The 26,509-nt window shown below is 48.2% G+C and overlaps 2 protein-coding genes across 3 annotated transcripts; both read right to left on the bottom strand.

The window, feature by feature from the left end:
* Positions 1 to 1,494: 1,494 nt before the first annotated feature.
* On the bottom strand, positions 1,495 to 5,634 carry LOC142405829 (uncharacterized). The gene is made up of 6 exons (XM_075493928.1): positions 5,553 to 5,634; positions 4,350 to 4,688; positions 3,777 to 4,061; positions 2,917 to 3,019; positions 2,584 to 2,704; positions 1,495 to 1,950 (listed from the first exon to the last, which is right to left on the bottom strand). The coding sequence occupies exons 1-6, from the start codon at positions 5,632 to 5,634 to the stop codon at positions 1,495 to 1,497; spliced, it is 1,386 nt and encodes a 461-aa protein (XP_075350043.1).
* An 8,107-nt stretch (positions 5,635 to 13,741) lies between these two features.
* Positions 13,742 to 24,427, bottom strand: LOC142404822 (OX-2 membrane glycoprotein-like). Of its 2 annotated transcripts, XM_075491823.1 has the most exons (5): positions 24,101 to 24,420; positions 21,794 to 22,129; positions 16,314 to 16,625; positions 15,644 to 15,789; positions 13,742 to 14,699 (listed from the first exon to the last, which is right to left on the bottom strand). In XM_075491823.1, the coding sequence occupies exons 1-5, from the start codon at positions 24,270 to 24,272 to the stop codon at positions 14,595 to 14,597; spliced, it is 1,071 nt and encodes a 356-aa protein (XP_075347938.1). In that variant the 5' UTR covers positions 24,273 to 24,420; the 3' UTR covers positions 13,742 to 14,594. The 2 variants fall into 2 exon arrangements, with proteins under 2 accessions (XP_075347938.1, XP_075347939.1); XM_075491824.1 differs by lacking the exon at positions 13,742 to 14,699 and having other exon boundaries at positions 14,715 to 15,789; positions 24,101 to 24,427.
* Between the last annotated feature and the right edge of the window lie 2,082 nt (positions 24,428 to 26,509).

Here is a 26,509-nt window from a genome sequence, read left to right as displayed (position 1 = left end):
ATTTTCAGAATGCAGGGAACAGTTGTCCTTTAAATGCTGAGCTACTCTTGGTTAAAACATCACTTGAGATTGACTTCTAAAGGTCCCTTGGTCAAGAAGCCCGAGATTGTTTTCTAACAGTCCATTGACCAAGAAGCCCTGCTGCAGAAAATCCAGCTCTCTCAGGAGGCAACCCTGGGCAGAACTTGTCAGAGGGATTTGGGCAGCCTAGATGCCTTCCCAGGTACTACCAAATGCCTGCCATTGCCACTTCTCCTCCAGCACACCTTTTTATCCATCGCAGGCCAGCCTGGCAGCTTGGAGAACAGATTTGGGAACATTTCCACGTTTCCTTGCCTGGTCCTTTGCAAGAGCTCTTTCTCCAGGAGAGCAAGACAGGACTGAAGCCAAATGCCTAGTTCCTTCTGTTAGTCCCTTTCAATACCTTCTCTTCCAACAACCACAGTCAGTGTCTGCCACAGGACAACCCTCGTAAAGTCATTTTATTGTGTTGTTCCTGAATGTCTCTGGATACAGTGGTTGTAATTTCTTGATACCTGGGATAGGGTTGCTGGATACCAAAAGACTATTTGAAAGTCCAAAGGGAAAAAAATAGCACTCGTGAATTAGTATTTTAATGGAAGACTCACTGGAGATGTTTTCACTTTCCTTCGTGATCTCTCCCACTAGAGGGTACTCTGCTATTACGAAAGTGCCTGCTCTGCGCTGAGGCCGCACAGTGACACAAGCTGTTAGAAGAGCCTTTGCAAATACATTGGAAGGACATTTCTAAACACACCTCATGTAATGATACAGAGAGCTGGAAGGGAAGCTTTCCAGCTCAAGCCCTTAAAAACATAACTTTTTTTCGAAATACCGATCTTGGTACAGTTCTGTGGGTCTTCCTGCATCTGCAGCACAGATCCTCCCACCTGATTACTTGTGAAACGTCGAAGGGCCTCCCGGGACACATCACCTACTCATCAGCTTGTCTGGCTTGATCCTTGCTGGCACCCACATGCTCACCCACGCTCGCTCCAGGTGCTGCACCAGGGACACACAGACTCTGACCCTGGTCCATGCTGGTGGCTGGCACTTGGTTTCTCTCACTCGGGTCTCCCCAGTCGCTGGCACCCAGGCAGATGTGCCCGCTGGCCCATGGTCCTGGCCCAGCTGCTAGCACCAGGCCCCCATATGTACATGCGCACCAGCGAGGGAGTCCCTCACCCAGGAAAAGAGTTAGAAATAGAGTTTAATGAGAAGACAGGACAGACCATGGTGACCAGGCGCTGGGCACGGCCAGACAAGCGTACTGACCAGCCTCCCACATACATGTGACCAAACCCTTTTATCCCTCCATTTTCCCAGGCTTTTCCATCCCCAAATCCCCTTGATTCCTCCCTTTCTCACCCTTGGTTCCTCCTCTAAGCATCCCATAATAAGTCCTGTGCAATCACAAAATGTTCTTCCCCTGCATCCCATCACGTGTCCGTACCCCTTTAGGCAGTGACCCCCTCAGTTTGAAAGGTGCTCCACTGGTGACTCATCTGGATGGGTTTCACACCCAGACCCTGGGGCTGAGGATTTCCTGGGACATCCCTGGGAGGGGTCTGGGCAAGGTGCCCCTTCCACCGAGTCCTTAGTTGGGACTCCCCACCTGCCCTTGGGCCCCTGTGCTCCTCTGGGCTTGTGGAGGTGGGCCTTTAGAGGGCTGATGGCTCTCCTTCCTGTGCTGGGCTGGGGTGTTATTTGGACTCCCCCACCTGCCATTGCCTCTCTGTCCTCCTTCACTGGTGTGCAGCCGAGCTCCTTGACGCATAACCCAACAGGTCCCCTCTCAAACACGCCGGGGACGTTGCTGTTCAGGTTCTCCGCTTCCTCTGAACGCAAGGGCCTGTGGTTTTTTTTCTCTCTCAGGTGTCTCTTCAGACCCGGTCGCCTTTTGTGAGGTGAGGAGTCTGGTGTCTGTTCCTGCAAAAGACCCAGCACAGTGGTGTGGTAACCACGACAAAGCTCTACGTTATCTGGCAGAGAGAAGTGATGAGAAGACAAGAGGGCTCCCATTCACAGCACAGGACTAGCAAGAGCTTGCAAGGAAAACAGGGAACCTGTGGGAGGTCAGAGGAAAGTGGTTAGTGGGGGTGACTCCCAGCTGTGATCACTTACTGGTTTTGTCTGTGGATGCCACCAGCCCTCCAGAGCACCTTCATGCCTGCGTGACCGGCAGGGCAGGGCAGACTTTTCTGGGGAAACTTCTGCAGGAGGCTGCAAGTTACAGCGCTGGAGCTCTGCAAAGCTCCCTTGCCTTTGTCCAGAAGGGACATCCCATCTGCCTCCTGGGCATTTCCAGTACCTCTTCCATGCCTTTCCACCTAACTGTTGACTAATTTTTCTCCTTCACGCTCCAGACCTTCCCCAGCATTGCTGGAGGTTAGATGGGGCATGTGTGGTGTCATCTACCCCGTGTGGCTGTCCCATGCAGCAAAGACATGGCAGCAGGAACGGACCCCAGCTCTCAATGGAAGGGTTTTGTCACATTTCTGGTAAGTGTTGCCAAGGCTTCTGAAGGATGTAATTACTGGAAGCCTTGGGCATTTCCATTACCTCATTTTGATAAACGACATGCTGGTCCTTTGGCGTGTGGAGGCTCATGGCTTTCTCGCTTAGGTCTTGCTGTAAGCCTTTCTTCTCTGCAGGTGTTCTGGGTGCACTACGTCTCTTCAGTCTGAAAAAAAACCCCAAAACATTAATTAGTCACATAATGCTTAGAAACCTCCTGGCATTTAGAGTGAACCTTGCTATTTTAAAGGTGCTGTTACCACCTGGATAAGTTTCCAAGGCAGGTATATAAAAACACCAACAGGAAACAGAAAGGCAAATTGCAAGGTGAACACAGGCAAGCCATGTCATTTGCAAGAAAATGGAAATTATTCTTACTTTTTCCTTTTTCTGTTGATTAGTCTCATGATGCAATGTACCAAGATTGCTAAGAACACCACAGCTATTAAGACCACCATGATGACTATGGTCTTCTGAACACCTACAAAAAGAAACCAGTAAGTTCACACAGAACATAGAGGGATATCAACATGTTTCTCATGTCCTCTTTCAGAGGTTGGGACTGAAGTGAAAGATTCATCAGTTTCTGCTCATTTTTTCTTTGAAGAAGAGAAAGGAACAGCGTAACAACGTAACACTGTGGTAGGTGAGGAATTATTTTATTTTTAAATAAATACTGATAATGTCTCACATTTCCCTGGTATGGGGGGAACCAAACCCCAGCATTTTACTCCTGAACTATTTGTGTTTCTCTTTCTGTATGAAGAAGTTTTATCATGAGGAAAGTCTTCCATCCTTCCTGAGACATACCCTCCTGCAAGACCTTCGTGTGAAATGTTGTTCCCCAGCATTCGACAGCCAGGGGCCTGCTCTGCTGGTACGCCTCAGCTGTAGATACTGCTGGAGAGCTGATCGCATCTGCTCTAAATCAGTGATTATGTAGAAATACAAACATACAGAGACATACATACATATGTACACACAAATCTACATATTTATTTTATATATGTGTGTATATATATATATGCACACACCCACCACACAGATGCAAAGGTACCACAGGGAGGAGTCTTCTGGATGGTTTCAAATAATGAAATCTTCATCTAGCATGAGGTTTGAACTCTCAGAAAAATGTCTAGTGAGACCTATGTAAGTACAATCTCCACTCCCACAACTGCACATCATTTCCTAAGCGTTCCCCACTACCTGCTGCACCTCTCCATACAAACACAGCATACCTTCCCTTCCTTTTTCCAGGTAAACTGCCTTCATTTTTCTTCCCTGCGGGTGGTCAACAAAGCAGGCCAAGGCACGGAGGTGGTTGGCAGAGAAGGTAAGTCTGTTTGCCACCGTTACTGTTCCGTTTGCGTTTTGGACGTGGTGTATTTCAGGGGACTCATCCAGGTCTCTCTCATCCAGCCAGGTGATTTTGGGGGCAGGCTTTCCTGTTGCTGAGCAAACTGCGGTGAGGAGACCCTCGGTGGGCAGGTGGGAATCATATTCCACTGTTAGCTCAGAAATTGCTAAGAGCGAAGAGAGAAGGTACTTTTTACACACTGTGGCGAGTTTACGGTCAAAGCTGAATGGCTCACCTCTTTGTACGGGGGTTCTTACCCAAAAGCATCTCCTGGCTTATTTACCTTCACCTCCTCTGAGGAAAGGTGTGGTAATTCTGGAAACTATCCACCAAGGAGATGCTGCTGCATGGAAAGTCTCCATGCGGTGGAGGGGATAATGCCTTACCCACCTCCTGACTACATCAGACCTGTGCTGAGTGCCAGAAAGTGAGAAAGTGTTAATGGAAAACTTACTTTGGATGTTGAGGCATATATCTTTGCTGAAAGAGCCATGAGGGAACACGTTGAAAATGCATCTGTAATAGGACTCATCCTCAAATGTGAGATTTTGGAGCGTGATAGCTGAGGCCTTCAGGGTTGCTCTAGTGAAACGCACCTTCTTCTGAAATGACCCTATCAGCCTCAGCCCATGGTTTGGGCTGTAGGTGGCTATGTTCTGGAAGGAAGACCCATTTTTCTTCTGCCAGGTGACTTGCAAAACATCCATCGAGAGCGAGAAGTTGCAATAGAAATTTGCCTCTCCCCCAAGGGTTGCTGCAATAACGCTATGAGATTTCACAGCTTCCTTCAAACCTAGGAATGAAGCAAACCCCAAAATCAGAGAAAGAGGAAAAGCAATTCACTTGGGGAAGGCTACAGTGCCTTGAAGCATCCAGTCACAGTGTTCCCACCTTGCAGAGCACTGGAGCAAGGAACTCCACCATGGGGCCATGTGGCACACCAGGAGACCTCAGACACCTTGGTCTCATGAGTGGCCGTCACATCATTAGCCTATGCTGTACATTTCCCATGGTGAGGAGGAAGGCAGCACGGGAACAGAGGGCAGGCAGGCTCCTTAGCAAGCACAGCAAACTTGAGCCCTGGGCTTGTCTGCCTGCTTCTTCCCAGTGCGTTACTCTTAGCTCGCCTTTGTTCCCGGGAGCTCAGAGGTCCTCTACAGACCTGACACACAGCAACCACTGAGCAAAAGCAGCTCTTGCTCCCGAGAGCGTCCCTGCTCCCCTCTCGCCAGCACCTGCAGGGATGCGGGGGGAGGCAGAGCAGCCCAGGGCACCCCGCAGCTGGAAGGCAGTGCAAATGGCTGCAGAGGGATATCCCCCTGCCCCAGCCTCTCCCGACAGAAGCGTGCACCGCCCAGACGTGCACTGGAAATGCAAACCTGCTCCATCCCTTGCGCTGAGGAACTTAGCAACGCTTACAAGGAAAGGGAATATATAGGCTGAAAATACAGCTTCGGTGCAAAGACAAACTGCCCTGTGCCCTCTCTGACCTGCATTTTCTGATTTTGCTGCTGACCAGCCCCCAGATTACTAGCTACTGTTCCAGTTACCAATTAGTATTTTTTATTCAGGATGGCCTCCGGGTCTCTCTGCTTGCCAAGAAAGTCTGGTGCTGCTCCGGAGTTAACCTTGTGCAGGGAAAGGGTGCTCCACTCACCTATTGCCGGCTCCTCCAGCTGGCAGCCTCCGCAGAGCACCAGCAGGCAGATTTCAGCCCAGCAAAGCAGGGGGGAAAACATCACGGGACAGAGCAATTGCCCAGGAAAGCTCACCCCCTTTCCCCGCGTCCCTCAGAGGGCGGCTGGCATGCCCGGGGGACCGTTAAAGATTTCGCGCCTTCCTTTCAAAAGCACTCCTTGGAGGCCAGCCAGGCAGGAACACTTCCTTTCCTCCTGGGTCAACCATGTTAATCATTAATCACAGCAAACTGGCTGCGGGTTAGCAGCGTGACTTTATCCCTCTCCGACTGCGCTGGTTGCCAGAGCTGGAAATAAACAGCTTTCCCTTTTTTTTTCCCCCCAGCAGCAAAGCTTGGTGTTGCCCCTTGTTAGCCCCATGCTGCTGAGCTCTGCTACGAGTGCCATCAGAAGGACTTGTACCTCGCAAGGTGTAAATGTGGGCTCTTCCTGGTAAGCGCAGGTGGTGGCTGGTGGAGAGGGAAGAAACGAGCGGCCACAGGCCCTGGCAACTCCTGCTCCCTTTCTCTTTGGCAGGGAAGGAAGGGTGGGCAGGGAGGCACTGCCTGTGGATCACCCCCTCTTCGGCTTGCTGAGCACTGTGCTGGACACTGATCCTGGGCTCCTCGGGGAGGTCACTTTCCTCCCCCGGACCTGTCACAGGGGACTCACAAGCAAGAACAAGGAGATGATTCTCCACCAAGAGGGCAGCATGGAGACACCTGCACACACCACCGCTTCGCCCCAACCCGCAAGCACACCAAAACCACAAATTGGATTATGAAAGGAGTCTCTGCAGAGGGCAGGTTTGGCTGAAGCCTCCCCACCCCAAATGTGTTTGCATCTCACGTAATTCCAGAAGGGGAAAGCCAGGGGTGCAACAGGGCCCCTGGGCACAGGGGTGAGGTCTTGCGCCCAGGGGTTTTGCTGTAAAACCACACAGTGCAGCTCCCGGCCACATGGTAATGCAGTGGTGAAATTAAGCACCATGTGAAGTTTCCAGTTGTATTTACAGAAGGATATCCACCATACTCTATACAATTTTTCTGGGTTTTTCTGTAAGAAAGGGAGAAAGCTCTCTTACAGGAAAATATGAGAAGCAAATACCATACACATTCTGTCTGTGTTCATCTCTGCTATTTATGAATTTGACTCTTCCCTCCATCAGGAGGGGCAGCATAATGTTTTCAATTTCTTGCAGGTTTCCATGGATTTACACTTCCCCACTCCACACCTTGTAGATTAATTCATAAAAAGGTGAGATGGACTCCAGAACATCCCTCCTGGCATCTCTGTTAGGGGAAGGGGCTCCATCCAGCCTCTCATTACCAGCTTGTACCACAGGCAAAGAGCAGGGAAGTGAAACCAGTGCACACCACCGTGTCAAGAGCCTTTCCACAGGGTCCCTCAGGGATTTTCAGCTTCTCTCCCCTTCCCTGGCTCTATCATCTCTTTCCTCTGATGCTGGCTCCCATCTCAGTCTCCTCTTTCCCAGACTTCTGCTCTGGGCAGAAGGGGCTGCTTTATCCCAGGGGAGCAACCAGACAGGAGCATTTGGGACCCATCTCTCTGTGACTCAGGGCGAGCCCCCAGGGCCTGCTAAGTGATGGTCCTCAGCAAACTCTATGTCACATAGCAGAGAAAGCCATGGCAACTCATTTATGTTCCCTTTCCCACAGTCAGAATTGCCAACCAAATTGGGGTGCTTTATTGACAAACCAAAAAATCTCAACAAAACAAGCATCAGAGATCCTTGCAGAAGCAACTTGAGACAAGAAAGGGAGGACAAGGACAAGAGAGGATGCAGCTAATGCTGCAGAGGTCACACAGGGACTTTCCTGGGTTAGGAGGGCCAAAGAGCAGTGGAGGTGAACATGCTTAATGCACGTGGGCAGCCGCGTGGGGACATGAGCTCACTGCCCCAAGCAAACACCCAGCCCTAGCTAGCGCTAAGCACCCAACACAAATACCACTGCAATGTGGATCTTGCACCCCAGATACAGTAGACAGAGCAGAGCAGATCTGCTCCTCTCTCACTGGTCCCCAGAGCCTGGCTGGAGATGGGAAGGCAGACCCAAGGGCAGGCACCAGTACAGGGTCACACACAAAGGGTTTTGTGGAGGTGTATCTTCAGTTTCTTTCCTATGTGAGAGGAGAGGTTGGTGCAATCTTCTTAAATTGTGCCCGCTTCTCCCCTTTGAGAAACTCTTCATTATCCAGGCAGCAAAATGGGCTTGGGTATTTTTATTACAGCAACAACCTTTACCCTCTGAATCTCACTGCTTTTTTAACAGGGCAAGGATCTTACCGGCCAACTGTGTGCTGTGGGGCAAAACATGCCCCCACCTGCTCACATACAAAATAACAACATACAAAAATGGCACTTGCACCTCTAAAAGGTCCTGGTAAAAGGTCAGATTATTGAAACAGAATCTGTTCAACTTCTTGTTTCCCACATCCCTCCTCCCTGACTTTTACTTTATGTAGTTCCTGATCTTCACACACAAAAAGAAACTGGCTTTTCCACAGAAAGTGGTTTTCTCTTTTCAGGCATTTCTCAAAGGTCCTGGAAGGTACAGTTGTTTGTTTAAAAAGAACTATCCTGGAGGACTGCTTGTCCAAGCCAGACCTCAATGCTTTCAACTTTTCAGATAAAGCAGCATGTTTGGACTGTAAGTACTGGCGAGTCTGACCTTAATTAATTAATTCTCATTTTCTGAAGAAAAAAAAATTAAAGTCTGCAGAACTTCCCTAGGATTAAATTGAAAAGATGACTTTCTGGGGACCACTCTCTTTTTCAAGCTTTAGTTTTGCTGTTTCCGCTGATGCCGAAGAGGAGAATTACTAGTGAAGAGAAAGACAGTTCATCAGCAGTTTTACAGCACTTTAATTTTCTCCCCCTTTCTGTTGATTCATGTTTCTTGTTCTCAGTTCTGCCAGAGCCCAAGGGGCACCCTGTTCCTGGTCACAACCTGTAGACAAAAGAGTGAGGAGGAAAGGAAATGTGGGCTCACTCCTGGCTGCAAGCCCAGACATGCTGGCTGCTGAGCCAAGAGGGGCAGACATCATCCCGGCAGACGCCGTGCAGACAATCTGAGAGCAGGTTATCACCGAAAGTGTTCACCCTACCGTGTTTCCTGTTGGTAGCATGTTTGCTTCCGTTAGGAAGTTATGGGGATTTTATACTTTTGATCAGAAGCCAACTGGGGAACGTGGAGTATGATACCCAGTGCCTTCTCCCTCCTGAAGCATCAGCTCCCAGCTGTGCCCAGCCCTCTCCTTCCCTGGCTGCATTACCCCTAGCCAGTCTCATGTCATACACCAGCTGGCACCAACCGAGGGGCAAAAAGGGACTGTCCATCACTAATTAACGCTGCAGACTTTGGAAAACAGGACACCTGCTCATGCATTTAAGTGGTACGCTTTCCAAGCACTCCTCAAATTCCTTTTCCCAAGCTCTTGGCACATTTTCTGTGTAGCTTGGTTGTCAAACTGGCCAAACTTCTCAAGGCAATTAGGCTGCTAATGCCGTGCAGAAGTGAGAGGCCACAGAGCGATATAGATCCCAGATAACATTCTCATTGCAAAGCTAGTCTTGTGAGAAGTGTTTCTCCTGGAAGCAACCAAGTCCTAAGGACTTGTTTTCTAACAAATTGCTAACCTGAAAGATTTCCCAGGGAAATCATTCCCCCACTTGGCTCCACTCAGAGCCCCTTCTCTCTTGCCCTCAGGCTCTGCGTGTGCCCTTTTGCCCTGGTCCCCTCTCCTTCCCTCCTTCCTTCCTAACTCCTACTTCCCCGCTCAGCCCCATGACAACCCTGGATGGAGAAGGGCAAGGGGTGCCCAGCAGTGGAGGGGTGATCCAGGCAAGAGGACAGCATCTTCAAAGGTATGATGAAATGGAATAACATTAGGGAGAGGAAACAACCTTGAACAGACCAGGAGAGGCAAACTACGTGGCTGGGTCAAGTAACAGCAAAGCAAAGGACAAACTTTCTATTGTTTGCAGCAGAGGTATTGCACTGGTTGATAGTACAACATCAGGTCTGGATCCCACGCCCCAGAAAAAGAGCAAAGGAAGAAGAAATGTGCTAAAGGAATGAAGGAAGCTGTAGAGAATCAAGTAGAGGGTCTGCAGACATCCTCACTCACCTTTCAGGAAAAAACATCTGTCCCACTAGCAAAACACTGATGCTGTTTCCTGGGGGCTTCTGGCTTCAGTTTTTCCAAGTTGGCTTCCAAATCCATGTCTGCCAGTTCCATAACAGAATGATACAGTGTCATAAACCTGAGACTAGAGGAGTTAAAACTGCACGATGACCACAAGTTCCTTCTGCTGGGACAGAGCGCACTGGAGAGCCTGGTGCATCACCCCACTTCGGGCTGGGATGTTATTAGCCATGGCACAGGATTTGGCCCCCCTTCTTTTGCATCCTAGTCAGAAGGTTTCCACCCCAGAGGAGCCTGCAGGGAGCTCAGCACTTTCTGTTGGTGATGCAGCGAGGCCTTGGTTTCCCCATGCAGCCTGAGCTAGACTCTGAAGAATGCTTTCTGATTATCTTGATGTGGTCAGAAATCTTTATTGTAAAGATTTTCAGAAAGAAATGTTGGATTTATCTATGTTATTTACATAGATAAATACTGAAGCATTGAGTAGAAAACTGATACCTTGCTTCTATTAATAAATCCTTTCTAGAAAGGAGACAGCCTACAGTTAATACCCTTAAAATTAACTGTTCTGAAGTAGATATGCAAAGATCTTCAGAAAACTATACAAGGACATTCCCCCTTTTCTTCTCTTTGGGTATAGGTTCTGGTATTTAGAGAAAAACTGTAGCAAACAAAGACATTTCTTTTTACTCAGCTGATAGGCAGCTAAAAACTCACTACAATCTCACTTATGAAAATAGCTACATTCCTGTAGACAAGGAGGGCTCAGGGCAAACTGGTTTCTTTGAGCCTAAAATGTAACCGTGGGTGTTTATGATGAGCTGCTGGACATTCTGTAATTTATTTGAAGTATAATATCAAATAAAATATTCTGATTGAAAAAAGAAATCTCTAATTTTTAGTCTAAAAGTGTAGGGGTTTTTTTCTGCAAGCTTTTCATTGCATTAGACTGAGCATTCCCTCAGGCTTCCCAGAAATTTCAGATGGCTTTTTTCAAAGCTGAGCAGACTACAACAGAGCCCATCAACAAACAGCTTGGACAAGAGTTCAGTGCTCCTTTCACACACAGCTTTATATGAGCAAAGATGAAAGCAGCAGAGATATGAGAAGGCCCTTTGTATAGCTTCCAAAATATGAGTAATTTCTGGTATACCAAGAGTGAAAACAAAAATATGCTTGATTTTTATCTGCCTGGTTCAATAGTCTCATTTTTGAAAGAGAAAAATGCACTCAATTAGTGCAATTCTCTTATTTCAGCTGGTTTGCAAGGGCTCAATGCTGAAAACTAAACAAAAAACAATAGGTTATATTTTCTTCTATATCTGACTTCATAAGAAAATTTACTGGTGTGGTATTTAGTAGATGAATCATTCCCCCAGGGTCACACAACAGAGAAATGATGAATGATGCTTTCAATCTTCTATCACCAAAACAAAGTTCCTTTTCACTGGGTGGATTTAGTCCCATGCCTCTGCCAGCAGTGGTTTCAGAAAAAAGTATTCTTCCTATTTCAGCCAGTGACTTGTAAAATGTCTAAGGGCAGCATTTCAGCTACATTTCAAAGTCACATGTTCAGCCAGAACTGCTGGGGCGATTCCTTTACACCCTACTGCTCTCTCAGAACCGGGAACCCGGTGCCCAGGCAGAGACAAATACCAATATGGGACATCTCTGAAACGGCCTGGCATGCCAAAACAGGAACCTGGACATTTTATACAGCCTGAGGACCCTTTAGGATATACCAATATATATAAATATAAAATACACAGTTTAAAAGGACACTGTCTTAAGGTCCTACATGAGTTAAAACCTTAACCCAGGCTGGCTAATGTCAAGATCAAAGGATCCCAGAGCCGAGAGGTGCAGGCTAAATAATCCCGTTTGCTTTGCAGAGAGAAACACGTTACCCAGAGCCAGTTTTACCCAAGGAAGAGGCAAGCAGGAGGGTGGCATTCCCACTTGCTCTCTTTCCATCTGTTAGGAAAAAATGATGCCTTGCATCAACACCACTGTTGCCCTGGGCTGGACAAGTTGCAGCGACAGGAGGTGGCCGAAGGCAGGGTTGGGTCAGACCAATAACTGCCCAGCCACAAGACAGGAAAAAACCTAGGCTTTCTGCGGTGTGGGGTTTTTTTTGGTGGTGGCAATAGTAGCTCAGAACATTCTTGTAGAGTAAACTTTGAAAATATGCTCTGCTTCCATTCACTTACAAAGTTAACCTGCTTCATATCACTCATACTGGAGCAGCAAAATAGAGCAGTGCATTCCACTTTAATTTCTTACTTCTCGAGACCTATTCAAAATTTGCAACATTTCATACCCCAGCTACTATTTATTAAACTAAATATTAAGTATCTGTATAAACCCATCTGAAATATAACCTCTAAAGAATTACTGCCAAATTGTTAACAGAGATAACTGGACAGACAAGCACAAGATAATCACAAAGAAACCTCAGAACAGCAGTTAGGATGTTATTCACCCACAGCAAAAACTTCTGATCCCCTCAGTCACATGCTTGTTTGTTCCCTGAAAGGTGGTTTGCATCTATTACGTACTTTTTTTTTTTTCCAGCTAACAGCCAGTTAATTATACATAGTCTGTACGCTTACATTCATTTCATTGCTACATGAAGCCAAACTCCACAGCACTAGCATATAGCATTTTATGGCATTGCATTTTAGCAGCTGGCTTTGTATAGCACAAAGGCAAATACATGTATTGATTTTAAGTGTTCTGCCTTTGGATGTCATTTGGTGTTCTCATTCTGATACTGTGAGAGACAAATAAATCAACAACCTCTTCATTTCTTGTACAGTAGTTTGCTTGTAAGCTACCACATCTTTGTCTTTCACTCGGTCTCTAGTGCTATCGTGCTTGTAAGCAGAAACCTACAAAGGCTTTTCACAATTTGACATTCAGCTAAATAGTAAATTCAGCTAAAAAGAAATTACAGTCCTGCACGTAAACAGATACTTTCATGACTCCAAACTCTGCTTTTCCCCCCTCCAGATGATCAGCTTGTAGAAAATAATAATGGGTAATCTCTGCAATCTTCCTGGGTTTATAAAGGTTTCTTGCCAGCTTTGTGCCTTCCTCTCTTCCCTCTGAAAATCCTTTTCATTACCCACGTCCAGACTCCCTGTTTCTGCAAGAGACTAATTTCTCTTTTTTAATAGAAGACCCATTAGTTTAAACATGAGTGGAAACCTTCTTTTAAAACTCAAAAAATCCTCTCCCCAAAACCCCCTGAAGCGCAAGCGTGGACCCTGCTGAATGGCGAGGGCTGGCGCTGCGCAGCCCGTTCGGGAGGGGTGCCAGGGGCTGAGCCCTGCCCTCTCGCCAGCACCCTGCCCACCACAAACCACCACCCCAGGGGAAAACCTGCTTCTCCCGTGACCCCTTCCCTCACAGAGGAGGGGGAAATTAAGCTGCAATGGCAGGAAAGCTTGGACAAAATGCGCTTCCTCCTTCAGTAATTATGGGGCTCAGGAGAAAAATTCCCGATTGCGACGGTTGCAGCCAGTTCCTCTTTCCCTGCGCTCACCAGCTGCGCTATTACTAAGCATTAGGGAGCCTAAAAAAGCATTTTGTGACAAGGACTGGGTTTATTCATTCTCAGCTCACCCACTCGCTTTCATTTTAGGTTACTTAACTTTTTGACTACAACTCAGCCTGATTCATCTGGGATGCACATCTGAAATAGATGGGCGAGGAAAAACCAGATGACATGCACTTGTTCCAGGAAGCCAGGAGGAAAGGAAACATTCTGCACTGGCTGTCTTCATGCTGCCCACAAGACCACACCAACCGAGTAGGCTCATTTCTCCTTCCATGGGTCTACAAGGAAAGATTTCATGGGCATAGGGTGGGATGCAGGGAATTACAGGAGAACTGCTCGGAACTGACCTACAGGTTATAAGCAATGAATTTTAGCAATAGGTAACACTTATTGCCCTGTGCTGGTGTGTATCTGCCCATGTGCGGCATCCACCCCCTCTCTCCTACCAGCCTCCTGCTTCTCCCTGCGCTCACCTGCCTCCACACCATGACATACACAAAATCCACCAGGCAGCCTGCTGCCCCTTCAGCTGCCCTTTTATTTCCCTACGTCCTCCTGCAGATGGGTGGGATGCCTGGAAACACAAGGCAGCTGTGATGGATTAGGGAAATTAAGAAGGGGGCTGTGGAAACCACAGAAGAAGAAGAGGGGAGAAGGAAACATCTATGTGCCCTTTGCTGTTGCATTACTTTCTAGGAAGGGCTGGTGGAAGTTGGTGTTGGCAACTTCCTCACATCTGATGACTTCTGGCTTGAAGCCTGTTGCTCCTGGTGCCTCGGTTACAAGTTCAGGCTGGCTGCAGTCTTGGCCTGATCTCTCGTGCCCTTTGGGGAACAGGTTCAACACCTGAAGCTCACAGCAGCGTGCTAGACTGCTCCGTGGGTTTTCTGCACCCCGGCTCCTGGCTGGGGTCTCCTCTGGCCCATCGGCAACACCTCCCAGGCCAGCAGCCCTACAAAATGCTGCCCTGTTTCAGACAGTCCCCCGCCCAGTTTTGAGCTTGCAATGTTAAAATATCAGAAAGGAATAAACATAACTTTCAAAATCCCAGAAGTTACAAAACACGAGTTTCATTATGCTGATCCCTGCGGACACTCTGAGTCTCAAATAAATAATTTACAGCTTTTTTCTATGAAACGGAACGTTATAGTGTAACAAAATAAATAAATGTCTGTTATAAGAAGTCCTTTTTTTGTATTTCCCTTGGAGCGAAGTCACAGCAGGTCTGCTTGGAAGCCCGAGGTGCCGTTGCAAGAAGTTCCTCTCTCACGCGCGTAGGGCAGGCAGCTGCTCAGGCGTTCAGCGCTGCGCCAGGGCTGGGGGGCACTGCGGGAGCCCACCCGCCCGCAGCTCCGTACTGCCCGCGCTTCTTGGCGTTGGTGCAGGCAGGAAGGACCTAACAGAACAGAGATTGTTGGGTTTTTTTCCTTCTTCAAAATATATGGGTATTTTAAGCGCAGGCGTAAAGATCCAGGCCGTGTGCGTTACCAAATGGGTCCTTGCATCTCTCTGTGTGAGGGGAGACTAAAGTTTTCCCCTCGCAACTCCCCCAGCAGGCTCCAGCTTAGACCTAGCGGCATGGCACCCGTGGAGGAAGACGTGTATCACATTTCCTCCTACTGCTTTTTGTCTCCAAAACACCCATTAAAAGTAAGGGTGCATGCTCTGGGCTTATCCCGCGAGGAGGCGGAAGTGCCTTCAGCACAAAACTGGGCTGCGATTTTCTGAAACGATGCCACCTTACTCAGTTTACCCCCGCCTCGAGCTTGCCTCCTTCACCCCCTGTGCCAGCATGGCCTCAGTGGACAACCAGCAGCTCCCCGGCCCCTGCCGCAGTGCAGCACCCTGGGCTTTCCACACAGAGGCACGCTCTTCCTCTAAAGACCCCATTTTGTTTGAGACGTGTCCTCGAAGCTGCCTCCTCCACAAGCTGCGCTGGCCGTGCCAGAGGGAGGTTACTTTAGGAGACGCAGAAGAACGGTGCAAGGGTACGGCCACTGCTTGCACAACTATTTTGTGCATCAATATGCACAAAAGTAACAGAGCGACGCTTGTCCCGCAGCGTGTCTTGTCATTGAGAAAGTGAATGTTTTCTAGCTGTCATCACTGTCGGGCGCCTATGGGCCTGGCTAAGCACCTTCAGGTTTCCCCTTCCCAGCGTGCTGCTGCCCGGCTGCCTGGCTGGGGGCTGATCCCTTCGTCCCTCCCTGGCCCAGGTGCAGCCTGGGCTAGGCAGCGTGCAGCCAGCTCCGGCATGGCCGGGCAGAGCCGGGTCCCAGCGGCGAGCCCCGCAGCCGGTGTGGGTGAGCCCTGCAGCAGCCCGGCGAAAGGCAGACCTACCCAGCACGGCCAGGCTGGGTTTCTCTCCGGGTCACGCAGGTGCCTGAGGCAGCGGTGGAGGAGGCAGGCGAGAAGGAGGAGGGAAGTCAGAGGGACCAGCACCCCCACTGCAATGGCAATGGCTGGTGCCACGCTGCTGTCCAGACCTGCGGGGAAAGCAGCGGGTGCTCAGTTGGTGCATGAAGAAAATAAAACAACCCAAACCCATTTCAGACATTCCTTGGCCAGTCCCCGGGGTGAAACGGGGCAGATAGGGGCACATGCCAGCAGGCACCCAAGCGGCACCACCAGCAGACCTGTATTTGGGGTCTGATGCCACGGTTGGGCGTGTGGCACCCAGCCCCTCCGAGTTACCCAAAGCCGCACGTCCTCTTGGTGCATCAGGCTATGTGACAGGGAAACCCTGCAAGTCCTCGGCAGGGGCAGGGAGGTTGGGGCACATCACAGCGTGCAGGGCACCCGACAAGCGGTAAGACGTTGCATGCCATCTCCAAGGGTGTTTGGATGCTCCTTGGCACCTCTTCCGTCCCTCCCCAGCCCAGCCTTGGCTGCTCTTCCAGCTGCCTTCCCCACCTGCCCCCCGACCCTCGGAGGAGTTTCCTGATCTACCCCAGGAGGTGTTTCGCGGTCTCCTCCCCGCGCCAGGGCAGGAGCAGTGTTGCATACTGACCCTGCACCACGGTGTCCATCGGCAGGAGCAGGGTCACGTTTAGAGAGGGGTGTTGGATCACACAGGCGATGGGATACTCCTGAAGGATTTTGGGGTGGGTGTGGGTGAAATTGCTGATGACAGTCACGGTCTGGTTGCTCAGCCTGACGTGGTACTCCCTTGGTTTCTGCTGCAGGATGCTGGGAAGGCGCCAGGTGATTTTTGGAGCTGGTTTCCCTGTTGCTGAGCAGCTCATCCCCAGCACTTTCTCAGAGTCCTCAGCTTTGTCTGGACTGTGTATAAGCTTAGCCTCCACTTTGGGGTCCGAGATGGCTGTAAAATACAAAGTGACAAAATCCATAACTTTCTGCTCACGTCTGAGCAAAGAGCATCTGTATTTACCATTATCTTGGAGGACAACCTTGATATCTAATCTTGCCTCCCCCTCCCCAAAGTGCCAACAGTGACAAATAAACATGAAAGTGATCAGGCAGCAGTTGGAAATGAAGAGCTTGGCAAAACCAAAGGACAAGAGAGTAGAAGCATCTGTGTTTCAATTCTGTTATTAATGGCAGCACTGCAGCATCCCAACTGAGAAGTGCTGATTATGGACAAGTACAGAGCAACAGGTAGTGAAACCATGAAACCACATGTCCTCCTCTCTCTGAAAGGGCTGAACTGCTTCAGTGAGTCAAAACTCTTGTTCTTTTCCCTTAAATGTATCTGCAGGATTAGCTTTATTGCTGTTTGAGATGTGCAGGCTTGTGGATCAAAGGACTAAATGCATCTATTTATGCAAGACAGTAATAGTGAATTTGTATGTGGTTACACCACAGAATTTCACCTGTGGAGGTTTTGTGCTTGTGCAATTTTCTTCCCTCTAGTGTCGGGTTTTGGGGGCATCATGGTATCCCTCAAAACCTTCATTAAATATAATTTCTTCTGAACTCCTTCTCACCCCAGAAGATTTGCAGATGCTGTCATATTTAGTCTTAGTCAGCAAGAAGGATGAACTACAGTGAGTGCTTACTCGCTCGCATGAAGCCTGCTTGTTCATTCCTATTTATATGAACTGTATTTGCAAGGAATAAGGAAAGGGGAGGAGTGCAGGAAGCTGTTTTCAGCCTGGATAGAACTCCAGGGGAGATCCAAACATGTAAGGACATGCCTGTCACCTGTGGAAAATAACCTATTTATTCCTCGGCCATAAAATCATACCATAGTTGAGGTCAGAAAGGACCTCTCGAGGTCATCTAGTCCAAGCCTCTGCTCAAAGCCAGTCTAATTAGCTCAGTTTGCTCAGACCAAGATCTATAAAGGCATGTAGCTCCATTTGGCAGTGCAATCCCCAGGTTTCCGTATGGCAGCTCAGCAGCCTGCCTTCCACTTCAGTGCGTGTGCTGATGGCACAGGGGTCCAAACCACACTCGACTTCTAGGTCCCTGTTTCTGAATATATTACTTTTTTTAACCATTTAAGTGCAGTGGCAATTCTAATTTCATTCAAGTCTGAGTTAATATGAATGCCCTCTGATTAAAAAAGTATCTATTATTATATTTAGTAGTACTCCATGTGTATATTACTATTTACATAGCAAAAATAACCATGGTCAGCACAATATGTATGCTGAAATTAATTTTTGTCCCAACACTAGCAAACACATCACTATCATTTAGTGATCCTACTTTTAAACAACAACAAAAAAACCCCTGTTTATTCTTCTGAGGAAAAAATTATTCTTTTTCCTTTTGGGCGGTAAACGAAGACTTGCATATGAATGAGGTGTGGAAGACACCAAATGGTCCTGTGAAAGGGGGAAAAGGCTTGTGCCAGATGCATAACGGCACCTATAACCTCCTGGTATAACTCCAGATGCAGCTCACAAGGTTGTCTGGATCCTCCAAGCCGTAACTGCCAAAAGGCGGAAGCAAGACATTGTATACCATCAGTTTTGCCTTTTTTTTTTTTTTTTATGGCTAGACCTCATTTATTTACTATGGTTGTGCCTGCCTAGAAAAAAAGTGGGTATTTCTCATTTTTTGCATCACCCATGGACAGAAACTCAAACCCCACAGAGCTGATGAAACCCACTAGTGTTGCTCTGAGATCAACAAGAAAAGTCTGTAGGGGGATTTCAGCTGGAACTTCTCAAAATTTCCCATGTATGAAAAGACAAGTGTCACAAACAGTTTATGTTTTGATTAATAAATGATCTCTGAACTTCTTCTTTCGCTCACGGGATGCATAAAAATAACATCTCCACCCACTGCATTAACTTCAAATATTAGGTTGCAACATCCCAAAACAGTAAAGGAAAGCTGTCACACATGTTTCCAGAGGGGATGAGAAAAATTGCTCAGTATCTTGGCAGAAACACATACACTCTGCATCTGCTCTTCTTGTGACTAAGCAGTCCTCTCTCTTTCCACACTGAACCCCAAGGAATTATTATCATGTGAAAAAAATCATGTAGGGTTGAGCTTCCCCTTAGAAAGTGTCTGTAACAGATGCAGACAAAACCTGTGAGCGCTTGCATTTGCAGGAAGGTCCTGCTGCAGTTTGTTAGCGTGTGCCCACTGTTGATGTTTGATGCATACACTTAAATTAACTGCTTCTTTTGCCTTTCATCAAAATACTTGTTTCCAGTGAAAAAGTACCTGCAAGAGACCTTGTGCGCAAGTACTTGCCTTAGTAGCTCTTGCAGAGCAGTAATGCAAACATTCCCAAATTCGAGCTGTGACAGTGTTCCCAAGTATTTGAAAAAGGGACTTTCTGGTGAAGTACATCAGCTTTGATTATCTGTAATGGCCTTCTGTAATTAAAGGGGGACTGTCAGGTCATGATGTGCTTTTTATGTTTAAAGGCTTGACAGTGGTCTTGGAGAGACTGATACAAAATTTTAGGAATTACAGTATGCCTCATGATGACAGAAAGCCTTTTCCCACTGTATGGGTGTTCGTCAGCAACACTGTGCCTCAGTTTCCCTGTCTAAGAAATAGCGATGGCATTTCTCCGCTGTGCTCAAGACTTCCAGGCGAATGGTGCCATGTACAGTGAGGGCCGAAGGTCTCTGAAGATGGCCCAGCAAACGCCTGGGGAATTGTGTGACCCAGCGAGTCTTGCCCATCCTCATGTGGCACATCCCCCTCTCTCCCACCGGCTCACTCCATCCCCTTCCTGGGTTGCATTCTCATCCTCTCTGGCAATGACGGTCAGCAAAACATTTCCAAAGCAAAACGGAGGGGGAAGGGGAGCAGGCTGTTCCAAAGAGATCCGCCAAGCACATTTGAAACTATTCTGTTCCAAAATGGGTTTTGCTACAGGGGAGGAAATTTCTGCTTCTTCTTGGGTTTGCTGTTTTCAGCCAGGCAGGTCTGAGATTCCTCCTGTCACACCTGTTTCGTTTTTCACAGTGTTGTATCCAGTTCTTATGCGGTTTCACTTCCCTTCGTCACACAGCGATGGTGCCCGCACTGGAACAGCCCTTCTTGCGAAGGAAGGCTATTGTAATCGGGCAATTACCAGCTTGTAAACTCCCTGGCAGTCCCCTCCTGAGGGCAGAGACATGGCAGCGTTTCATTTTCAGCTGGTGACTCTGGCTTGCTCACCTTGCCCTGAATCCCTGAGCCTTGGGAGATTCCTGCTGGCTTCGCACTCCGTCTCGGGGAGTCCTCCGGGCTTGTTCAGACAAGTTGTTCCCATCATTATGAGTTGGGGAATAAGGGAGTAAGACTGTGGCTTTTAAGTAGCATCGCGTAAATTAACTTCAATGAAATACACCGTATGTGAACCAAAATCTTCTGTCACAGTGCCGTACACTCAGTTTATTCATGGTGACCCTCCAGGACACGTTCGATAAAGCGTGTTTCAGGGAGGCCACCGTGACCCCCCTGAGCCAGCCCCTGGCAGTGGCCCAGGAGCCCACGCTGGTGCAGCAGGAGCAGCGGGCTTGTGCCTGCCCACAAGAGAAGTGAAACCCTTCTCAGTGGATGCATTTTAGTTCAAGGCGCAGGAAGAAATGCTGTGGGAGTGTGTGTAGCAGCAGAAAAATGTTCTTTTTTTAAAGCAGTGCTCTGCTAAAGGATGAATCATAGCCACAAGGCTGGTGACTTTGGGAAATATTTCCCCGCTTGGATAAAAAAAACCAAACAAAACAACAAAACAAAACAAATCTAACTCTGTGTTTGGATTTACATGGTAAACAAGAATGGGATTCCTCTGCAAGGCACTTCCATGTTTTCCTGTAATGTATAATCAGCATTTACCCTCTGAATGACTCAGGGCTGGGTGTCTTCAGGAACACCTTCCTCTTCCTATCTGAAATATTGAGTTAATTTCTCCTAATTTCTCTTTTCTGCTCTAGGAGCTTTCGCAAGGGAGAGGAAAAAGAACTTTTGTTCCAGGCTTGGTTTTCCCTCGTATTCCCACCCCCCCTCCCTTCCCCTACTGCTTAAGTCATCTTTTCCCTATAAGCCAGGGGCATCTTTTTTTCCACGCAGAGGACTCCTGACACATGGGTATGTGCATGGCCATACGCGTCTGTGTCTTTGTCAGCAGAAGGTACTAGGGATAAACAAAATACTCTGCAGGGGTCATACCACCAGCAGCAGGTCCCAGACACTTTTATTTTCCACATGGGACATGATCTTTGGCCAGCGTCCCCACAGCAGAGTCACTAATGTCTTGACAGAAAGTCAAGAGCCAAGAGGGTGTCCTCAGGGCACGTTTAATGCCTCAGCTTTCTCACTGGCAGAAAACCAAGACCCTCCCTCAAAAGATAAACAGCTTTTCACTCTTGTTCCTTTTGAGTTAATCTGCTTGTCTGTATTCCAGCTTGTAATTGCTAGCTGACGATTTCATATGGAGGTGTCAAATATTGCCACGTTGACTCATGATTTGGTTTAACTCTCTTCTTGAAGCTAATTGATGCTGACCTGCACAAGATACTCATGTGGCACAGCCCACCAGCTGCGCTGTGTTTCAGCCTTTTTTTTTTGCACCCCATTCCTGAGCCCAGCCTAACTACTGTCATCTTTCCTACAGCTTCAAAATCAGCTTCCAGGTACTCCGGTCATGCATATGCCGCTCTGCCTTTTGAACATTTTGAATTTTTAAGACTGAAGGCAGAGTGAAAAAAAGTGCCTGGTTTCCAGGTTTAGGAGGTGAGAGCAGTAGTGAAAGGAAGCGGAGGAGCGTGGGGTCCACAGCTGCGGCAGGCCAGCTGTCAGCACAGCACACGGCCAGGGAGGCTTGGAGTAAGTCATGGCTTACACGTCAGCTTTTGGATCTCACTGTTGTTGACTTAAAGGGGAAGAAAATTAAAGAACTGTTGAACTGGTTTCCCATCAGAGGTAAAACCAGAGAGGGAAGGAGAGCCAGAGAGGAAGCTGAGCCACCTTTCCCGCAGCAATTTAGCAATGATCAGTGGTCAGGGAAGGTTTTTCCCGGGGAAAACAACTTGGTCCTCAGATGACAGCCCATACGCAATTACAATGCCTTACCGTAAACCTTGAGACACATCCTGCCAGTGACAGCCCCCGAGGGGAACGTGTTGAAGATGCACTTGTAGCATCCTTCGTCTTGGAGGGTGACTCCATGAAGAGAGATGGCCGAGGCTTGTAACTCACTGTGGGCAAAGCTCACGTGGCCGACGTAGCCCTTCGCTATCTTCTGGCCGTTCATCGTACTGTAAGTCGCTATGTTGTCTTCAGCCCCATCCATCTCCTTCTGCCAGGTCACTTGTAGCACATCTTCTTTCGTGACCGACCGGCATGAAAAAGTAATGTTTCCTCCTGCCTGGACTGACTGGACCTTCCTGTGCATCACCTGCACGGAGCCTGGGGGAGAAGCAGGTGCTGCACTCAGCATTTCTCACCACCCTTCTGCAACCCACCCCCAGCAGAGGCCCCCCAGCCTCTTGCCCTCACTCCTGAGCAGAACAGCTCCAGAGGGTCTCTCTGCTCCTCCATCCAGGGAAAAAATGAAAACACAGCCCCAAAGAATTGCCCTGAGAGTTTCGCTGGACCTAACAACTCTCACACAAAGCATCTCGCCAGCCTGATACCTGTGCTGTAGGGAACACCACCGAGAAAGGCAGCTCCAGTGTCGGGAGTGACTGATTTCTGCCTGCTAAGACAGAAATGCTTTTGGATCTCACTGTTGTTGACTTAAAGGGGAAGAAAATTAAAGAACTGTTGAACTGGTTTCCCATCAGAGGTAAAACCAGAGAGGGAAGGAGAGCCAGAGAGGAAGCTGAGCCACCTTTCCCGTAGCAATTTAGCAATGATCAGTGGTCAGGGAAGGTTTTTCCCGGGGAAAACAACTTGGTCCTCAGATGACAGCCCATACGCAATTACAATGCCTTACCGTAAACCTTGAGACACATCCTGCCAGTGACAGCCCCCGAGGGGTGCCCCCACGGGCACCCCTGGAGAGGTTCCCTAAACACTCAGCCGTGCTAATGCCCAAACAGCCGCCGGTGCATTACCGCTCTCTGAGCCCTCCTGCAGCGCAGCGAGAAGCAAATCAGTAAAGCTGCTAAAAATTCTTATGTGTATCACTATACGTCATGCATCCACATTTGCCAGAGACTGGCAAGAGAACAGAAAACCAGAAGGAAAAAGGAAAGTAGGGAGGACCAGAGGCAAACTGCATCCGTCCTGCTATCTCAGGCTTGAGGCTGTGCAGCTGGGAAGCAGCTGAGACCCTGCTGAAGGCCCACAGATGGAAAACTTTCATAGCATAAATGCCATGGTATTAAAGGTCTCCAGGGGGAAAAAAAAAAAAAAAAGAAAAAAATCAGTCTCCTCTTCCGATTCACAGACACATGTGGAAAAACTATTAAGGGGACAGGCAATCAAAGTGGATGCTCCAAGGTTTGACAGCTCAGCTCCACAGTCCTCTCAGGATAACAGTTTTTAAAGTTTATTTGTGTACATCAGCATGGGAAGGGAGATATCAGCAGGGACAGTTACAGCACTGAAAACATGTAATTCAATTTACAAGAAAGGGAAATATCTTCCCAGGTTTTAAAGAGGAGCAAGGCTGTCTGCAGTGCCCAGAGGTACAATTGTCTAACCTGCCCAGCAAAGCTTGCTCCGCTGCTGCCCCCGCGGTGGCTGTGGCTGTGGCCGTGGCCAGGCAGATCTCCGCAGGAGACCAAGAAGCCAGCTGTGAAGCTGTGCCAGTCATTTTGCTGTTCAGAGCTCAGTAGTGCCATAGGCACTACCACGTGTGTATGGTATAACGGTGTATGGAATACAAATCATGACCATGGAAGCTAGTTTGAAACATTTTCAGCCTTTTCTACATGATTTTTCATTACAAAAACAAATGTAACACACCCATGCTTTTAGTGGCCTGAGCAGACACCTACAAGCACCATGTCCATCACTACAAATAATTCTGTCCTGGGTAAAGCAAATCAGTGCCATACTCTGACCCAAATCCCAGCCACAACAGGAGATGAAATCAAACTTCAGCCATACAGGTCATTGGGAGCGTTTGGACATTTGCCTGGTTTATGATTTGCAAATTGCAATAAATTCATACATCTGTCTGCATCTTATAAATGCACTGGTGGTAAATTAAGGAGAGGATGCTGTCAACGCAACCAGCAGTGACACGTCTGAAGCCCCACACGCGTGGTGCAGTCGCGTGCAGTGCCACAAGTGCCCTGTCACCCCAGGGGATGCGAGGGGGGGACAGCAGCACCCAGCAGGGCAACAGCAGGCTAGCAGAGCCCCCGAGGTGCCTAATGCCCTTACAGGAACAATACAGACAGACAGACAGACAGAGAAGGGAGTTACCTGACGCAACGGTCCAGATGCTGGAGAGGAGCAGACAAGCAACCATCATCTTAGCTGTGCCCTCAGCAAGACGAGCGAGCGACTGATCCATTGAGCGCAGCTTCCCCTTTTTGATACGCTTCGGTCTTACTCTAGGGACATTCACCCTCCCCGCACATACGGCAAGAAGCATCTCGTAAAAACTTCCTGCCCTCCAGCACTCAGCTGAATAACAAAAATTTGGGGGGGGTAGAACAAAAAATGTCAAAGCCAGAAACCGAAGATTTCCCAGCTGGTCTGCCAGGCAGATAGGGTAACAGGGTTACAAGGCTGGGTTTTTCACAAGCGCCGTTTCCATAAGGTTAGGTTTTTGCAAGTGCCTGAATAGAAGCCCAGATTTCTAAGCTGGCTGAGCGCTCGATGCCCGTCAGTCTGCGAGGGGCAGGAGGAAAGGCCACTCTGGCCCTGACCTGAGCTCAGGGAAAGGAGCTCAGGTCAATAGCCATGCTGCAACGAGTAGTACAAATGTCCCCAACATGCAACTCAGAGGACCCAGTTAGGGGTCTGCACCCCATGTGTAAATCAGTGGAGACCCAGGAGCTGCTGCTGCTGCTGTAGTGCAAGTCTTTTTTCCAGGTAAGGAGACCAGAGCAAACCGAGTGCCCAACCGGGGCCGAGGTCATACGTTGCCTCGGGGAAAAAGCAGAGCCTCGGTCTCCCCTCTCCTCCACTGAGGTTGCCCCCATCCCCGCAGGTCCGTGCTCCTTCCCCTTCTCCTTCTCCTTCTCCTTCCCTCGGAAAGACAGGGCTGCCATCCCACAGGCTGACCCATTCCTCTCTGCCCTCACCTGAGATGACATAAAAATAGCCCACACAGCCGTTTTGAGTCATTGGTTTTGCACCTTTTTGCTTTGTCATTTTTACACCTGTCTTTTTCTTTTTCTGCCGGCTGTGATCACGTTGCTGAAACCAACAAAATCCCAGCCCACGGGCCACTCACACACCGCGTGGTGGGGCAACCAGCTGACGAGACCTCATTTGCTAATCAAACTTGTACTGGTAAACTGTGTTTCAAGTTTCTGCTTTCTGATTAGGAGGCTTATATTTTTGCAAATTCTTACAAATCCACGTGACTATGATTGTATATAAAAATGTTTTCTTTTAGTTGAATTGCTGCACAGATTAACTTTGAATCATGCAAATAGGTTGGGGGAAGCCAATGGGCCCAAATCATAATGCGAAAAAAAAAATTCTCAGACATGCTTACACATACACAGTTCATTCTCTCCTCCCAAGTGGTAATTAATTATCTGAAAATAGAAACAGCTCAAGTATCAGTATTCCTCTAAAGAAACATTTTGGATGTGCTCTTGAGTAGTTCAATAATTCATTCCCATCACTCTGCAAACTGTGATGGCTTCATACTATTGCCTTTTTCCTTTGAAGTATCACATCTCATTTTCCTTTCCTTTCCTTATTTTCATAGTTGCATTTTCCCGCAAGATTACCGGAGGGGCATTCTGGCCTGACCAAAATGTGAAATCAATGAAAAACAGTTCTTGTGGGGTTTGCCAGACCATTATACAGCTATTAAGCAATGCAAATAGCTTCAACAGGCTCTGGACCAAGTCAGAGGGAAAATTGCCAGCCTTGAAATGGCGATTCACAAGCAAACATTTAATTTCTGATTGTCAGCCTCTCAGAACTTCCAAAACTGGAAAAAGCATTGAAGATTTGCTGAAACTAAGTCCTTTTGCACCAAAGCCTCCTAGTAGGGTGTGAGTGACCTATGCAAAGATTCATTCCAGGCTTTCCTGGTGTCCTCACCTTAGCTCTGCTACAGTTTTGAAACCAAAGATTACCAGAACTTGCCATAAGCTTGCAGACACTGTTGATGAAGTCCTCATAGCTGAACTTCACCACTTGATGATCACAAAAGGAACTGCACTCGATCTAAAAAAGAACTGCAAGCCCAGTTGATGTATTTTTCTGCTCAAAGGAAATGTTCTTGTCAGCTTTTATTTTCTGCCAGGAACACTCTAATCTTCCAAAAGTCCTTCCAAACAACCCTGAAAACCTGGGTTCTGCTACAGCAAATACCTTTCAATAAAGAGCAAACCTTCGACTTAGCAACATCCAAGCAAAGGATAGAGATGGCTGTTGTGGTTGGACAAATGTGTTGACTTCAAATTGTTTACAGCATCCCCTACCTGGTGATAAGGAGCCACATATGCTGGCTGCTTCTTCCAGGCTCTGCCTCTCCCCTGACAGCTCCTGAAGCCACAGGGAACCTGGGCATGCAGGGACCTCCCTCCCAGCCCACATGCACGTGTGTCTGCTCCAGCATCTCTTTCTGACCCCCCCCCCCCCTCCAGGGACCAGCCAACGTCCACAGTTGCTTCATTACCTTAAACGTAAGGCAGGCAGGAA

The sequence above is a fragment of the Mycteria americana genome, chromosome 1 (genome assembly GCF_035582795.1).
Source record: "Mycteria americana isolate JAX WOST 10 ecotype Jacksonville Zoo and Gardens chromosome 1, USCA_MyAme_1.0, whole genome shotgun sequence".
NCBI lineage: Eukaryota > Metazoa > Chordata > Aves > Ciconiiformes > Ciconiidae > Mycteria > Mycteria americana.
Note: the sequence above shows the minus strand (reverse complement) of the source record. Positions and strands in the feature narration are given on the sequence as shown.

Bases quoted from the DNA above. Each gene is read 5' to 3' on its own strand.
- LOC142405829 (XM_075493928.1), bottom strand. From the start codon at position 5,634: ATGTTTTCCCCCCTGCTTTGCTGGGCTGAAATCTGCCTGCTGGTGCTC. The intron at 4,689-5,552 runs GTGAGTGGAGCA...CTTCATTCCTAG, and splicing joins GCTGGAGGAGCCGGCAATAG to GTTTGAAGGAAGCTGTGAAA. The intron at 4,062-4,349 runs GTAAGTTTTCCA...CTTCGCTCTTAG, and splicing joins TATATGCCTCAACATCCAAA to CAATTTCTGAGCTAACAGTG.
- LOC142404822 (XM_075491824.1), bottom strand. From the start codon at position 24,272: ATGCTTCTTGCCGTATGTGCGGGGAGGGTGAATGTCCCTAGAGTAAGA. The intron at 22,130-24,100 runs GTAACTCCCTTC...CTTCTCCCCCAG, and splicing joins CATCTGGACCGTTGCGTCAG to GCTCCGTGCAGGTGATGCAC. The intron at 15,790-16,313 runs GTCAGTATGCAA...CTTTCCCCGCAG, and splicing joins GATGGACACCGTGGTGCAGG to GTCTGGACAGCAGCGTGGCA.